We start from the raw sequence: 16,337 nt of genomic DNA, 5'->3' as shown, positions 1-16,337 counted from the left end.
CACTTGCAAAACATTTGAACGCTATTCACCATATAATGATTAAACAATTCAAAATAATAATAATAATAATAATAGTAATGATAGTGATAATATTTAATAATGTATTTGTATAGCACTTTACAATAACCACTAGGTTAATTAAAGTGCTTTACAGTGAGTAAAAAATAAAACTTAAAACACAATCAATAAAACAGCATTACAATAAAAAAAATACTTACAATTTACATACAGTATTTGGAAATCTACTGTATCTATTCATCTGTGCAGTGAATATGCATAGACCTATAGTTTATAGACTAACTGCAGGAATCTGGGGGCATCATACCATTTCCTAATCCATCATTAATGGTATTAGTCCAGCACCAGTTGATATATTTTATTTTGCTTATGTGTACAATCAGTAGATGTAAAGAGAAATTGTATAGCAACTTTTCTCCACATAGATCAGTAACATATAGTATCTTCGCATTATGAGGTAATTACCATATCATCAGGGTCAGATAACACTTGAGGAGAGATGGGTGGAGAAACTGGTGGCTCCACAGATGGTGTGGGTGTTGACCAGGTGGATACAGAAGTTGATATTTAAACGGTGATTCTTTTGAAGACATCTTTGAGCTGTGTCACTACTGCTGGAAGCTCTGTAAAAGAAATGAAACCAAAGGAGAAACAAGGTAACAAAAGCTTTGTGTCATTACTGTGTTTGAGACCATTAAAAAAATGACGTTAGTCATTTGTGTTATGAAGGGTGGAGGTGGAGTTTTAACTAAGGAGTAGACTGAATCTGCTATAAGGTTTAAATAGAAGATTTTCACACTTGGCTTTTAAAAGCAGTGTTTTATAATTTGCTTTACTTGAATTAATTATCAGAAAATACCTCTCAGGGCATCTATTATATCTTTCACATAGTTTTCTTTCAAGCTCTTGAATTCTCTCTGAACAATTGACATATTTATCTCATTTTATTTATCAAATTTCAATATGTGTTTTTTTTAATCAATTTCTATACAGTATAACTGGGCTACGAGCGACAGATTAAATTAATGATATCAAGGTAATTAGGAAGCAAAAATTCAACAATTTACAACCAAACATTAAAACTTGGACTGGGAATAAGGTTGCACCATATGACTTTTTTCTGCTTCTAGTGTGTCACTTTACCTCCATCCATCCATCTTCACCATCCTGTTTAGGGCACTGGGTGATTCGTTTTGGACATTGCTGCTGGTTGTCAGTACTCATCCATGAAGTCTTCCCAACTTCCACAGTTTCATTCTTGAAATAATAAATGGCAAATGCTATTGTGGTATCTCAGTGCTGAAAATGACGTTTCAGTACAGGAGCGGGCTTGATCATGCAGCTTTTTTTTGTGAGAACGAGACTGCTGCGATGGGCGACAATTAGTGATGTGACGTTCACGAACGAATCGATTCTTTTCAACGGCTCTTTACGGTAGGACTCGAGTCTTAGTTAGTGAAAGCCATTCTGTGTTATTTTGCCTCCTTTTTTAACTTAGGCAAAACACCCAAAATACGTAAGTTTCACGCACACTGGCGGCTCCGCCAAATCTGATGACTTTTTGAAAATGTTAGAGCACCCAAAGAGCCAATTTATTTGACAGATGAATAATAATAATACTTATAATAAACGGAGTAATTACAATAGGCTTTCGCAGCTCTTGCGCTGATCGGGCGTAATAACAATAATAATAATAATAATAATAATAATAATAATTACAAGCCTTGGATTGGTAGCCTTTGAACTCGTTGATGCGCCAGAGCTTTAAGTTCCTGGTTGACATCTTTAGGTGTTGCTTCAATATTTGAACATACATAATGTTCTCTCCTAATGATGCCATCTATTTTATGAAGTGCAACAGTTCCTCCTGCAGCAAAACAGCCCCACAGCATGATGCTGCCACCCACATACTTAACAGTTGGAATGGTGTTCCAAGCCTCACAAGCATCCCCCTTTTCCTCCTATTGTAATGATGGTCTTTATGGTCAAACAGTTGCACTTTTCTTTCATCAGATCATTTTTGACATGTCTCCAAAAATGATCCAGAAATAAAGGTCTTTGTCCTCCAGTTTACTGAAATGTGTCAGTTAACCTATCAGACGTTTCCAAAACCACGAAGTCATCATCTGTGCTTTCCCTCATTGTTTAGAGAGATAATAATTATTCTGTTTGACATTAATAAATATCTCTCTTAAATATTCTTTCTCTAATTATTGTGGCATTCAGCAAATAAAAATAATTTTGCTAATTGTAACTGACCTAAAACAAAGTTTGGTCTGATTAAACTTCAGGCAGTGAGAAAAAAGTTGTATGCGTCCTTTAATGCAGTGTATGTAAATTTCTGGTCTGAACTGTGTTCTGTATGTGCTAACTGTAGCTGTGGATCCCGTCCAGTCAGCCAGTATGATTTTACTGTGTCAACATCACCTTGAGAGGCTGCAGTATTTTGCCTCACTATGTTAGTTTTTGTCAACGCATGACATTTTATTATTGAATGATGTGGAGTTGAAGCACATAGTGAGGCAGCCTGAAGTCAGGCTGTTTAAAAATAACTGCACCTCCAGAAGTAAAAAAAAAAAACAGGCAATCAAGCTATTTAGACCTGAAGGTAGATTCTAAAAACGTTTTTCTACATACTAATGTCTGCCTTATACTTCACATATATTCTACGTCCTATGCTGGGAAATATCAAGTCCGCAAGATCACGGCATATCTCATTCGAGACATCCTGTGAGCTGGCAGATTGGCTACTTTCATCATCCATTTTTTGTGTGACCCTCCCTGAATACTTTAGATAGATAGATAGATAGATAGATAGATAGATAGATAGATAGATAGATAGATAGATAGACAGACAGACAGACAGACAGACAGACAGACAGACAGACAGACAGACAGACAGACAGACAGACAGACAGACAGACAGACAGACAGACAGACAGACAGACAGACAGACAGACAGACAGACAGACAGACAGATAGATAGATAGATAGATAGATAGATAGATAGATAGATAGATAGATAGATAGATAGATAGATAGATATTTGTATACAATATTTGTGATAATCTAGTTTTGTTATTTCATCCTTTAAAGATGTTAGGTGTAGCTCTCATTTTTAAATCCAGTGTTTATTTTATTTTTCACTGGCTGATCTTGTTGGTGTGATCAGTTCTGTCTAAATATCTGATAGCTCCGCCACAGCGAGTGGTGAAATATCAATAATTATCCATAATCACTTTTATATTTGTTTTTTTTTCAGCTCTGACATGGTGAAAAAATTTCTTTTCTTTTAACTGTTACTTGAGGATCACATATCTCTCAGATAGCTAAAAGAGAACTACTGAAACGTTTTGAGGTTTTCACTTTTTACAATTAAAATAACTATGCCTATTTGGAGAGTATTAAATGATTTAATTTCTGTTGTACATACAGGTCCTTCTCAAAATATTGGCATATTGTGATAAAGTTCATTATTTTCCATAATGTCATGATGAAAATTTAACATTCATATATTTTAGATTCATTGCACACTAACTGAAATATTTCAGGTCTTTTATTGTCTTAATACGGATGATTTTGGCATACAGCTCATGAAAACCCAAAATTCCTATCTCACAAAGTTAACATATTTCATCCGACCAATAAAAGAAAAGTGTTTTTAATACAAAAAACGTCAACCTTCAAATAATCATGTACAGTTATGCACTCAATACTTGGTCGGGAATCCTTTGGCAGAAATGACTGCTTCAATGCGGCGTGGCATGGAGGCAATCAGCCTGTGGCACTGCTGAGGTCTTATGGAGGCCCAGGATGCTTTGATAGCGGCCTTTAGCTCATCCAGAGTGTTGGGTCTTGAGTCTCTCAACGTTCTCTTCACAATATCCCACAGATTCTCTATGGGGTTCAGGTCAGGAGAGTTGGCAGGCCAATTGAGCACAGTGATACCATGGTCAGTAAACCATTTACCAGTGGTTTTGGCACTGTGAGCAGGTGCCAGGTCGTGCTGAAAAATGAAATCTTCATCTCCATAAAGCTTTTCAGCAGATGGAAGCATGAAGTGCTCCAAAATCTCCTGATAGCTAGCTGCATTGACCCTGCCCTTGATAAAACACAGTGGACCAACACCAGCAGCTGACACGGCACCCCAGACCATCACTGACTGTGGGTACTTGATACTGGACTTCTGGCATTTCCTTCTCCCCAGTCTTCCTCCAGACTCTGGCACCTTGATTTCCGAATGACATGCAGAATTTGCTTTCATCTGAAAAAAGTACTTTGGACCACTGAGCAACAGTCCAGTGCTGCTTCTCTGTAGCCCAGGTCAGGCGTTTCTGCCGCTGTTTCTGGTTCAAAAGTGGCTTGACCTGGGGAATGCGGCACCTGTAGCCCATTTCCTGCACACGCCTGTGCACGGTGGCTATGGATGTTTCTACTCCAGACTCAGTCCACTGCTTCCGCAGGTCCCCCAAGGTCTGGAATCGGCCCTTCTCCACAATCTTCCTCAGGGTCCGGTCACCTCTTCTCGTTGTGCAGCGTTTTCTGCCACACTTTTTCCTTCCCACAGACTTCCCACTGAGGTGCCTTGATACAGCACTCTGGGAACAGCCTATTCGTTCAGACATTTCTTTCTGTGTCTTACCCTTTCTTACAAAAGAAATAAGTAAACTTAACTCAAAAGAAAGAACTGTATATGGCAAGACCTAAACTACAATAAATGAACAACACAGATAAAATTAAGTGAGTTTGGCAAGGTAGAAATAATAAAGAAAATCATAAACTGATCAGCTCACAAACACTAAAGAAAACCAAAACACAAACAGCTATGGATCATGACAAGCAGTGTGAAAAAAATCCCAAAACTTCCTGAAAACATGCTGATGGTGAAAATAAACCACAATAATGTACATTTTGAAAGACATGTTCTAAGCCCCATAAGCAGCTTCGCCTGCTTAGGAGAAGAGAAAAAATCATAATGGAGCACTTCCTGTTTAGAAAAAAAGATGCTGCTTGTTTCTGTAGTCAATCTGAATAATCGTAACATGATTCAATTTAGTTAGTCTGGTTATCAGATTCACCTTCAGCCGTAACACATTACTTCATCAGTCCAACATTTGAAAAAGGAACAACAAGCAGTTTTAATATTGGATGGAATCAAGTACTCATTTCCCTAGTTTAATGAGGTCCTCCTTTTTAGTAGTAGAATCGTTGTCAATCTCTTCTTGTCGTGTATAATTCTGTCACCAGGTGGCAGCATCATGACACATTACAGGTATTGTTCCCTAAAACCCGAAAATACGTATGGTTGTTGATTATTTTAGTTTTTAAAAATAATGAAACAATAATTTTTTTAACACTTTGCCAGAAATTAGAATTGAATCTAACCAGAATTGACTCATTTAATATGCAGACAAATGTTTAACATATCAGAAACAGCCCTTTGAATTAAAGGTTTAATACTGGAATAACTGGGTTAGGCCAGCTGAGAATGCTATTGTATGTCGACTAAATGACTCCTTTGTTAGCACTGCTGGAAAGCAATTAAAACAGGGATTGGAGTGTGGTGGTGTTCTCCTCTAACTTGTCAGTTATATTCTGGAAATGAGGGTGAAAAAACATCCGTGTCTGCTATCTATTCAAAGTGCAGCTCAGGCTCATTCATGTCGTGGTGTCTTGGAGTGAATTGGCCTCTGAAAGGACAAAGCAGGGAGACATTGAAGTTCTAGCAGGGAGCCGATGATCATTCTTGCCAAAGGAGGTTCTGTTTACTCCTGTTATTGTTATGGAAAAGATGAGCTTATCGGATACCTCACACTCATTAATGACCCTGGACTGTGCAGCTTGAATTTAAATGATGCCTTAGAATTGAGAAAGTCCTTCGGGTCAAGAGCAAAACATCTTCAACTACAAGAACTGAAATCCAGTTGTTTTATTTTTTACAGCACATGGACTGCCTGACACTATGCATGTCACTTTGTAGACCACAAACCTAACTCTTTGCTCTGTATAATCCCAGGTTTTTGGAACCAACAGACTTGTGTCTTTGGCAGATTTTTGTCTTTTAATGCTTAAAATTTTTCTATTTTCTGTATGCATTTTTTTTAATATGCATTACCTGTGTTTTGTTTGAGGGTTTGAGAGAAAGGCAATTTCAGTTCTCTGCATGTATTTATGTGTGGCTGAACTGACAATAAGGTGTTTTTTGACTTTTTGAAATGAGTGACTGACCATGTTTGTTTCCCCATCCAGTTTTCCATGAACACAGACTTCCTTCTGCGTAAAAGGTGCAATATGACTGAAATTGTGTTTATATGCCATTTACCTGTTTAATAACACCTGTTGGTGAAAAGCAACTCATTTGACAGGTAATTTAGGAATGTCAAAGTCACATTTTAACAGGAACTCAATTACTCCCACCTTACTGAATACCAGAGTGGGGAGAGCAAACCAAATCTCATGAGTGCTTTTAAGAAAAGACTGAAGCCAATATATTTTAAAAACCCTATTCATTATTTCAAAATGATTGCCTTTATTCCTCCATATTCATTATTTTAACTGTATCATCTTTTTTATGTAATGTTTATTTGTCCAGATGAAGTAAAATTTTAATTCGGTAAAGACCTTAATGTTTGGAGGTATAGGTACGGGATATGCAGCTTGAATAAATCTTGAAAAAAAAGTCTCCATTAATGTTCTAAGAGACTTAAGTCTCTCTTTAACCAATTTAATCTGCATTTATTAATGTTTTGTTTTTTTCATTACTTAGTTTGATACTACTCGTTGCAGTTTTTGTAAGACAAATTCCTATACCAAACCTCCAGTTTAACTGGTATGCTGTATGATTGAGAACAATCAGGGATGCTCGTTATTTTGTGCCTCTCAACATTAAAACACGTCCACTCTTTGGATAGCCAGGGTAATCTGGTCTGATTTTTTTTTTTTTTGATTTTAGGCTGCTAGATGACTTAAAACAATATTCTGATTGCAAACCAAGACTGCAGTTTCTGGCTTGCTAAGAGCTCAGTAAATGGAATGAGCAGGGGAAGTGAAGCTGTATATTTTTGCCAAATCCCCTTTTTTTTTGTAAATCTGGGGCATCTGCTACGGAAACACAACCGTGTCTGTATGTAGGTACAAGGTTTTTGTCTCAAGATGGCAGTAATGCAACAAAGTGGATCCAATCCGCAGTGAAATGCCAAAGAAGAACTACTTGAGTTGAATAAATGCCAGTTGTTGAAATGCTCAAGATTTTTAAAAATGTATACAAATTTGTTGTTTGCAGTTCTTAATAGATGTTCAAAGTTTCCTTGACTCTTTATTTTAAAACAAAATTAAAGTTTTATACAGCCGACAAAAACAATACATTTAACAAAATCTTGTGAAAATAGTCTTCTCTAACACTTCCTGAAAAGCAATGATTTACAGTAACCGCTAAGTAAAACTTAAGAGACAAAATAAGTTGGTCTCAAACTGGCAGCTTAAACACTAAGATTGTTCCGAGCCAAATTCCGGACTGATCTTTTTTTGTCCCACAGTGGGTAAATCCAGGTGTGTCTGCAGCTAGGTGAAAGGCACATGGAAGCATGCAGATACACACTAAAGTAAAACAAAAAGATTAAGTTAGGGAAAAGTTTACAAAAAAATACTAGTACTGAAAATAGCATACTCAGATCTTTTGCTGACGGAAAAGGTCTGAAGAACAGCCTAACTAGCAAAACTAGCCAATATAAAGTTTTACCTCCGGGTAAAACAACAGTCTTTGGCCTTTTAAAGCAAAGACTGAAGTGACATAATCATCCAATGCATTGGAACAATCTAGAAATATTCAGTAACTGGAATAAAAACAGAAACAAGCGCAGATGTAACCGAATGACTGTCTTAAAGGAAACAGAACAGCCGTGTATAAAAATGATGCCTTTATTGCTGAAAGAATACAACTTTGTAATAAACTCAAGCAAATGTGCATCACAACATTGTTTTCCTCATCTTTACAGTTGGAATTGAACAAAGTCACAATGCTAGTCGTTTGATACTGCACCGAAAGAGAAGTAACAAATTCAGCCTGGATATGAAAGCATCTTACAAAGTTGGACAATAATATTCCTCAACATCGTTTATACTGATCTGGAGTCAGCAAAGGGAATCACTGTAGCACCTACACCTTCAAAAACAAACTCTGGGCTTGTTAATCTGTCCTCTATCTTTGGTTCTATGAGACAAAAATATTCTCTCAAAGGTGTAGCTAAATAGCAATACTGTGGTGGTTCTAGGAAGAACAAAAATGACACAGAATATTCAAAAAAAAAAAAAAAAACTAAAACAAAACTTCCATCTATTTTTTTACATAAGAGGAGAAATTTAATATTCACAACCCCTCAAACAATCCATTGTTGAACAAATATACCAAGGAGGGGGAAAAAGAAATCCTTGTTGGAAAAATGACCGTCAAACATTTCATGAGAAGGAACAAGATGCTGCAATCATTCAAAGGCAGTTCATCTAAACCACTGAATGAAACTGGGCACAAATCATTTGGTAAAGTACCCGAGGACGCATAGAACCGGTGAGAAGAGAAAAAATAAAATAAAATCACTGAGATATCCCCCTTAGCAGTGTCTGTCATCTGTGGGTTCAAAATACACCCAGACATCGCACAGAACAGACAAACAAAAGTTCATTTAATCAGAAGCAACTCAAAATAGGGTGATGTCATATTAATCAGAAACATCGTTATCAGTTCTTTCCATCCAATTCGTTTTCAGGTACTGGTATCTGAATGGAAGTCCGTCTTTAAGTTCCCCTTTCATCTTTTGCTATTTATTCCCAATATGAATTTTCCAGTGCTTGAAGAAGTCCCACTGCTCTGTCGCTGACCGCTCTGTGTCTTCACGCTGTTCCAGGAAAGAAACCGGACATGTTGAAAAGCATCCTGGGATCACATGTCATCCTCTTCATCTTCATCCTGTGATGAGCTGGTTTGTTGAGCTGCACTGGCAGACGCTGCAGCCATCTGTGCCTGCTGGGCAGCCTGCTGCATCTGCAACCACTCCTGCTGGGCGAGCTCTGCCTGCTGCTGCCGAGCCTGCAGGGACACGGACACAGATTTAAAGGACTTGATCGGTAAAACAAAGGACCGTCTATGGGATTAAAATGATATGAATGAGCCAAGACATCACATCAACGGCACAATAATAGGCATGAAGGAATGGTGTTGTTTCTAAAAGTCTTATGGCTCAGATGGAACTACATTCAAGAACAGTTAAAACACAAAACAAGACACTCAAAGGGAATGGTCCAACCTGGATGTAATTTGGTAAACATGGAGATCTGATGGGTGTGGAAATTTGTAAGGAGCTGGCACGTCTGAATCAGGCACCAGAGGGCATAAGCAGTGACATCAGGAGTCAGGCTAGACGTTACAGGCAGCTGCTGAAGAATCCGACATACAGTTAATGCAGGGAGGATGGGTCACCAGACAGAGGCTGCTCTTCATGAAGCAGATAGCTGTGGGACTATTTGGGTTTGCATAAAGCCAAGTGATCATTTTTTAACTGCCTTGCATGTGGAACCAGTGGGTGTGTAGCAACCATAAACCTCACGTTATCCTGAACCACGTTGGAATATGCAGCTTACAGGAAAGTTCGACCTAAACAAAACCATTTATTCCTTTTTCAAAATGTTTATGTCAATGGGTGTATTTTGCAGTGATATTGATTTAGCAGTGCTTGGTCTGCACACTTAGACCTTGTACAACAGCTTATACCTTCACCTTTAAACTCAGATAAAACATGAGCTTTATATCCACATTTGCAATGCGTTTAGATTAGAGCTGAACAATATAGCAAATAGCAATATTTGTGATATTGTACACACTATCACAAAGGAGTGCCTGGATGCTAAATCTGGTAGAGTATTTTAATATTAAGTATTAGGCTCCAACTACCCTTACTGGCTGAGTTGCTGGATGTCATGGAGAGTGCTGGGGACACTGTATAATAGCAAACAGAGGAATGTGTCCTGGAGATATACGTTAATTCTACTCAATATCATTATTGCAATTTTTAGCAACAGCATCACAATGAAATATTTTACTGATATCATGCATTCTCAATTAAAATATTCATATTCTGTAGGTTGATAAAGTAAAGGGAACATCAGAGACTTGCAATAAAAAATCATAGGTTTAATGCAGTTACAGCTCGAAACATTAGAATATTTCTTCAATCGTTTTTCTCACTCATTTGAGAAAGTGAAACTCATCTGGATTCATTTCACACAGAATAAAATACATAAGCCATTATTTCTTGTAATTCTGAGGATTCTGGCTTACAGATCATTAAAACCCAAAATTCATTGTATCAGAAAAATTGAAAATTGTGAGAAAGTTAAATATTGGAAACAATGGTGTCCCACCCTAATCAGCAAATGATCTCAAAACCCCTGCAAAGGTTTCCTGAGCCTCTAAAAGGTCTCTCAGTCGGGGTCATGGGGAGAACTGCCGAGTTGACAGATGTCCAGAAGACAGTCACTGACACCCTCCGATATGCAGACAAATCATATCCTGAACCAGAGACAACCTCAAAGCTGGGCTAAGGAGAAAAAAAACTAGACTGTTGCTCAGTAGTCCAAAGTAAAGTTTGCATCTCGTTTGGAAATCACAGCCCCAAAGTCTGGAGGAAGAGTGGAGAGGCACAGAATCCATGTTGAATAAAGTCCAGTTGGAAGTTTCCACAGACAGTGATGACTTGGGGTGCCATGTCTTCTGCTGATGTTGGTCCATTGGGTTTTTCTGTCCACAGTCAATGCAGCCACCTACCAGGAAATTCTAGAGCACTTCATGCTTCCTTATGCTGACAAGCTGTATGGAGATGCTGATTTCATTTTCCAGCAGGACTTGGTTCCTGTCCACACCACCAGAATTATATACAGATAGCCTGGAGGCTGCCATCAAAGCAACATGGGTTTCCCTTACACCTCAGTAGAACCACAGGCTAATAGCCTGCATGCCACACCGCATTGATGCAGTAATTCATGTAAAAGAAGGCCCTCCTTTTACTTTTCAGAAGCATGACATTTCTATTAAATATTTCCTTTTTTATAGATCTTATGTAGTATTCAAATTTTCTGAGACACTGAATTTTAGGCTTTCATTATCGGTAACCCTTAATCATCAAAATTACAAGAAAAACAGGCTTGAAATATTTCACTTTAACTTGGTCATAACTGGAATTGGCAGAACAGATTGCAAGAAAAGCAGGGTGTCCAGCCCTGTCACGTCAGTTAATGACTTTCTAACAATTCATTTGTATCGGGTCAAATATAATAAAGTTTGCTGCCCCTGTTTACGCTGCTAGTGTGTCTTCATCAGAGCATGACAGTACGAGGACTAATAAAAGATGAACATATGGGCTATATGCAACATAGGGTTCTAAAAGGAGACATATCATGCTTTTAAATCCTGCCTTTTCCTATTTAAATCATTTAGATGTGGTCTGTATAAAGTGGAAGTGCAATGCTTTGGTATGAATTTGTCATCAGCTGTTTATTTTACCTTTTTGACCGTCTTGTTTTGCTGCGGTCTCTTTAAATGCAAATGAGGCACTTCTTAAACAATAGCAAAGAAAGGTTAAGGAACTCACAGTAGTGACAAAAGCAATAATCCCATTACTAATGCTACTGACAATATTTTTACACAAACTACATGTAAGATACCTTTTAAAATGTTAATATTACCACAAATTGAATGAACACAACTTTTACACAAGACCCCAACATAGTTAAAGAGTTAGCTAACGCTAGCATCAAGAACATCACTGAATGCATTTGGATCATGTGTTTCTCAAGGTAAAAAGAGCAACCAAACAGATTGCCAAACTTTTTGTTTAATACTGGGATTCAAGACACACAATGAGGTGATGTCCTTAAGGAGTGTCCAAAGCTACCGCACTCTGTTGGCGGTCAGACGCCTTGGAGCTCCACCGGGCCTTGGACCCCAGAAACAGTCACCACTTCTATCTAAAGACTCTTAAAGGAACGAATATCAACCAGTTTCTAATTTTTAGCTCTTTTTAATCTAAGTTAAGGCAGAGGAATGATTACAGAGATCTGCGCCGAGGTTCCCATCTCGGACCGTCGCAGTTTGTTAGAGGATGATGAAGAGCCTCGATAGAAGGTCACATGTAGTTTTATATCTGGTTCTCCAATGTAATGGATGTTCCCTCCCTCAGTGATTATCAGTAGACTATGTGTCACCATTGTGGTGTCTATCTGGTAGATTGTGAAGTAGTGGGTGTCCATCCTTAATCTACAGGTCCTTCTCAAAATATTAGCATATTGTGATAAAGTTCATCATTTTCCATAATGTCATGATGAAAATGTAACATTCATATATTTTAGATTCATTGTACACTAACTGAAATATTTCAGGTCTTTTATTGTCTTAATACGGATGATTTTGGCATACAGCTCATGAAAACCCAAAATTCCTATCTCACAAAATTAGCATATCATTAAAAGGGTCTCTAAACGAGCTATGAACCTAATCATCTGAATCAACGAGTTAACTCTAAACACCTGCAAAAGATTCCTGAGGCCTTTAAAACTCCCAGCCTGGTTCATCACTCAAAACCCCAATCATGGGTAAGACTGCCGACCTGACTGCTGTCCAGAAGGCCACTATTGACACCCTCAAGCAAGAGGGTAAGACACAGAAAGACATTTCTGAACGAATAGGCAGTTCCCAGAGTGCTGTATCAAGGCACCTCAGTGGGAAGTCTGTGGGAAGGAAAAAGTGTGGCAGAAAACGCTGCACAACGAGAAGAGGTGACCGGACCCTGAGGAAGATTGTGGAGAAGGGCCGATTCCAGACCTTGGGGGACCTGCGGAAGCAGTGGACTGAGTCTGGAGTAGAAACATCCAGAGCCACCGTGCACAGGCGTGTGCAGGAAATGGGCTACAGGTGCCGCATTCCCCAGGTCAAGCCACTTTTGAACCAGAAACAGCGACAGAAGCGCCTGACCTGGGCTACAGAGAAGCAGCACTGGACTGTTGCTCAGTGGTCCAAAGTACTTTTTTCAGGATGAAAGCAAATTCTGCATGTCATTCGGAAATCAAGGTGCCAGAGTCTGGAGGAAGACTGGGGAGAAGGAAATGCCAAAATGCCAGAAGTCCAGTGTCAAGTACCCACAGTCAGTGATGGTCTGGGGTGCCGTGTCAGCTGCTGGTGTTGGTCCACTGTGTTTTATCAAGGGCAGGGTCAATGCAGCTAGCTATCAGGAGATTTTGGAGCACTTCATGCTTCCATCTGCTGAAAAGCTTTATGGAGATGAAGATTTCATTTTTCAGCACAACCTGGCACCTGCTCACAGTGCCAAAACCACTGGTAAATGGTTTACTGACCATGGTATCACTGTGCTCAATTGGCCTGCCAACTCTCCTGACCTGAACCCCATAGAGAATCTGTGGGATATTGTGAAGAGAACGTTGAGAGACTCAAGACCCAACACTCTGGATGAGCTAAAGGCCGCTATCGAAGCATCCTGGGCCTCCATAAGACCTCAGCAGTGCCACAGGCTGATTGCCTCCATGCCACGCCACATTGAAGCAGTCATTTCTGCCAAAGGATTCCCGACCAAGTATTGAGTGCATAACTGTACATGATTATTTGAAGGTTGACGTTTTTTGTATTAAAAACACTTTTCTTTTATTGGTCAGATGAAATATGCTAATTTTGTGAGATAAGAATTTTGGGTTTTCATGAGCTGTATGCCAAAATCATCCGTATTAAGACAATAAAAGACCTGAAATATTTCAGTTAGTGTGCAATGAATCTAAAATATATGAATGTTAAATTTTCATCATGACATTATGGAAAATAATGAATTTGTCACAATATGCTAATATTTTGAGAAGGACCTGTAAGTGTGCTGTAGCTTTCTAATCAAACCAGTTATACCAGCTGCTCCACTATCAAACCCAGTGCCCCATCTTCAGGTCATTTATGACAAACCTTGGGCCATTTATCCTTGTACTGTATGTCTATGAGCATTCTTATCCTATTCTAACAAAAGGGAAACATTAGAACTTATATTTTATTTCCTTATAGTATAAATGGGAAAAACAGCTATGAGCATATTAATAAAGGTTATTCCTAACAGGAGCTAAAAGCAAGCGCACAACGCTAACATTAGCAGGAGGCACGAAGCTGTGCTATCAAAACAAGCTTGATGTCATTTAACCGTTATCTTCAGCTTACCCTCTCAGACGCTTCCATAGACAGAAGGAACTGAACCCTCAAACAGACGGAGTCTTTCGGCTAATCCTCCTTCATAGTGGCTGAGGTTGCTGAAATACTCCTCCCTGAAGTGCTTTGTGCAAACGAACAGGACACCGATGTCGACATGTTTCCATAAAAATTTAAATTTAACCAGGCACTCTGAAGAGGTTCTGATCCTGGGGGATGGTGTAATGGCTGGTGTTGGTTAATACACTCGACAGAAGAACATTTAGATTTTTCCGCTCCCTGCTTCAGCATCCTTCAACTTGAACTACAAGAAACCTCTGAAAAAACAAAATGGTGGATTCGCTGGATTGATTAGCCTGAAGACCACGACCATCTTTAGAAGTACCACAGAAAATACTGTGACGTAATAGAAAATGGAAAAATCTGAATAGACTGACCCAATATGAACCAAAAAGCATCTAAATATATTATTGGCGGGTCTGGAGTGACTAAATTCAAATTTTCTAGACTTTCAGAGACTCCCAATACACAGAAAATGTGTTTAAGAACTAAAAAAGTGGATTTTGCATTATATGACCCCTTAAAAAAAAAGTAATCACGTGTTACAGTAAAATCACCAATCAAAAATGTGAAACCGTGTTTACGGTTTTTGTGCAGCGATAAAAGCTCTACAGGCTCCAACATTAACATAATTTCTTGACATGAGTGTGCTGTAAACAGAGGTAGCTTCCCCACCCTGGGTATAACAAAAATACATCAACACTGTTTAACACTGCTTATTCAGACCTACTGCTTGTGAAAGTGTTGAAACCATCACCCTGCCTTTCACAACATGCACGTATGCAAATTGAGGTTGCTCACCCGAACAGGTGTGTTAGGAACATTCACCTTCTTCTAGGAATCCTACCTTTGCAAATAATTCCTGTTGCTGCCTGAGCAACTCCTCTTCTGGGATGCCCAGGTTCTCCAGCCGGGAGCTGGCCTTCCTCCTCTTCAGAGCTACAGTTTTGCACTCCTGCAGGACGTCCTTCACCTCCGTTATGTACGATGCGAAACCGAGGCTCTCAAGCGCTGCGAAAACGAGAGGAGAAAGCGCAACAATTACTTTCAGTGGTTTAAAGTCGGGAAGACACACGCCTCCTCACACATACTAATCCTTAATACATGAATCTAGAATGAAGCAGCCATGGGTCAGGTCTCACCGTTGATGACATGTTCCGGGGATATGGTCTTCTTGTCAGATTTGTTGCATATTTCGTTGGCTTCAGAGGAGATTAGGTGGATGAACTCCGTACAGCAGTTGACCACCAGCTCCCGGGCGTCGTTAGCTACTCTTACATTTGGAAGAGTCTCTTTGATCATCTTGTTGATTGCTGCTCTGGGGATTGTGAGGTCGTCGTCGTTGCCAGAGGAGGAAGCCATCGTAGCGAAAAAATATTTTTGTTCCAAGTCTAAAATAGTAAAATAATCTCTTTCTTCTTGATGACGTAGGTGGGAGTACCGCCTGACAACTAAATGCCCTTTTGAGTCAAATAAACCCGAGCAGGTTGACTGAACGTCAATACGAAGATAAGTGTCATGGAGAAACGACCCCCTATCTGAAAGTTAGGTTTGCAGGTTAGCTACCTTAACACACCATCCCTGTTTGAGCGCTTTAAAGCAAACAGTGGACCGCTTCTGTTCACCGACGCTCTTACACGAAATAAAACAGGAGTCTATCAAACGACATCCCAAACATACACAATAAAACGACAACACTATTCGAAAAAGCTTAACTAGCCAGCTACAAGGCTAGCTAGCAGCGGTGGTCCCAGCGCGGAACAGAAGTGAAAGCGGCAGAGAGCATGGCTACAGCTAGGCTAACAATGAGCTCCGAGTGGGGGCAGCTTTGTAGCGGCCCTTACGAGGATGGCGGCAGGAATGAAATCCTCACAACACTGCAAGTTGCTTTGCATCGTTAAAACATTGGAGCAATTTATACAGGGTTACAGGTTGCATAGATCAATTTAGGATAGTGTATTCGGGGCAACATTAGCTTAATTTCATCCGGATACCACGTTAAAGAAAGAACCGGAAA

General features: G+C 39.2%; 1 protein-coding gene across 1 annotated transcript; it reads right to left on the bottom strand.

The window, feature by feature from the left end:
• Positions 1–7,919: 7,919 nt before the first annotated feature.
• On the bottom strand, positions 7,920–16,306 carry dr1 (down-regulator of transcription 1). The gene is made up of 3 exons (XM_047374302.1): positions 15,463–16,306; positions 15,168–15,331; positions 7,920–9,100 (listed from the first exon to the last, which is right to left on the bottom strand). Exons 1-3 carry the CDS (start codon positions 15,680–15,682, stop codon positions 8,954–8,956), a joined length of 531 nt encoding a protein of 176 aa, XP_047230258.1. The 5' UTR covers positions 15,683–16,306; the 3' UTR covers positions 7,920–8,953.
• Between the last annotated feature and the right edge of the window lie 31 nt (positions 16,307–16,337).

Source organism: Girardinichthys multiradiatus, chromosome 9 (genome assembly GCF_021462225.1).
Source record: "Girardinichthys multiradiatus isolate DD_20200921_A chromosome 9, DD_fGirMul_XY1, whole genome shotgun sequence".
NCBI classification, from domain to species: Eukaryota; Metazoa; Chordata; class Actinopteri; order Cyprinodontiformes; family Goodeidae; genus Girardinichthys; species Girardinichthys multiradiatus.
This window is presented reverse-complemented; position numbering and strand designations above follow the sequence as displayed.

What these genes read in the sequence shown, in the direction of transcription:
- dr1 (XM_047374302.1), bottom strand. Translation starts at nt 15,682, where the DNA reads ATGGCTTCCTCCTCTGGCAACGACGACGACCTCACAATCCCCAGAGCA. An exon ending in CCCGGAACATGTCATCAACG is followed by an intron (nt 15,332 to 15,462) that starts GTGAGACCTGAC and finishes TCGTTTTCGCAG; the next exon opens with CGCTTGAGAGCCTCGGTTTC. An exon ending in AACAGGAATTATTTGCAAAG is followed by an intron (nt 9,101 to 15,167) that starts GTAGGATTCCTA and finishes GTGTCCCTGCAG; the next exon opens with GCTCGGCAGCAGCAGGCAGA.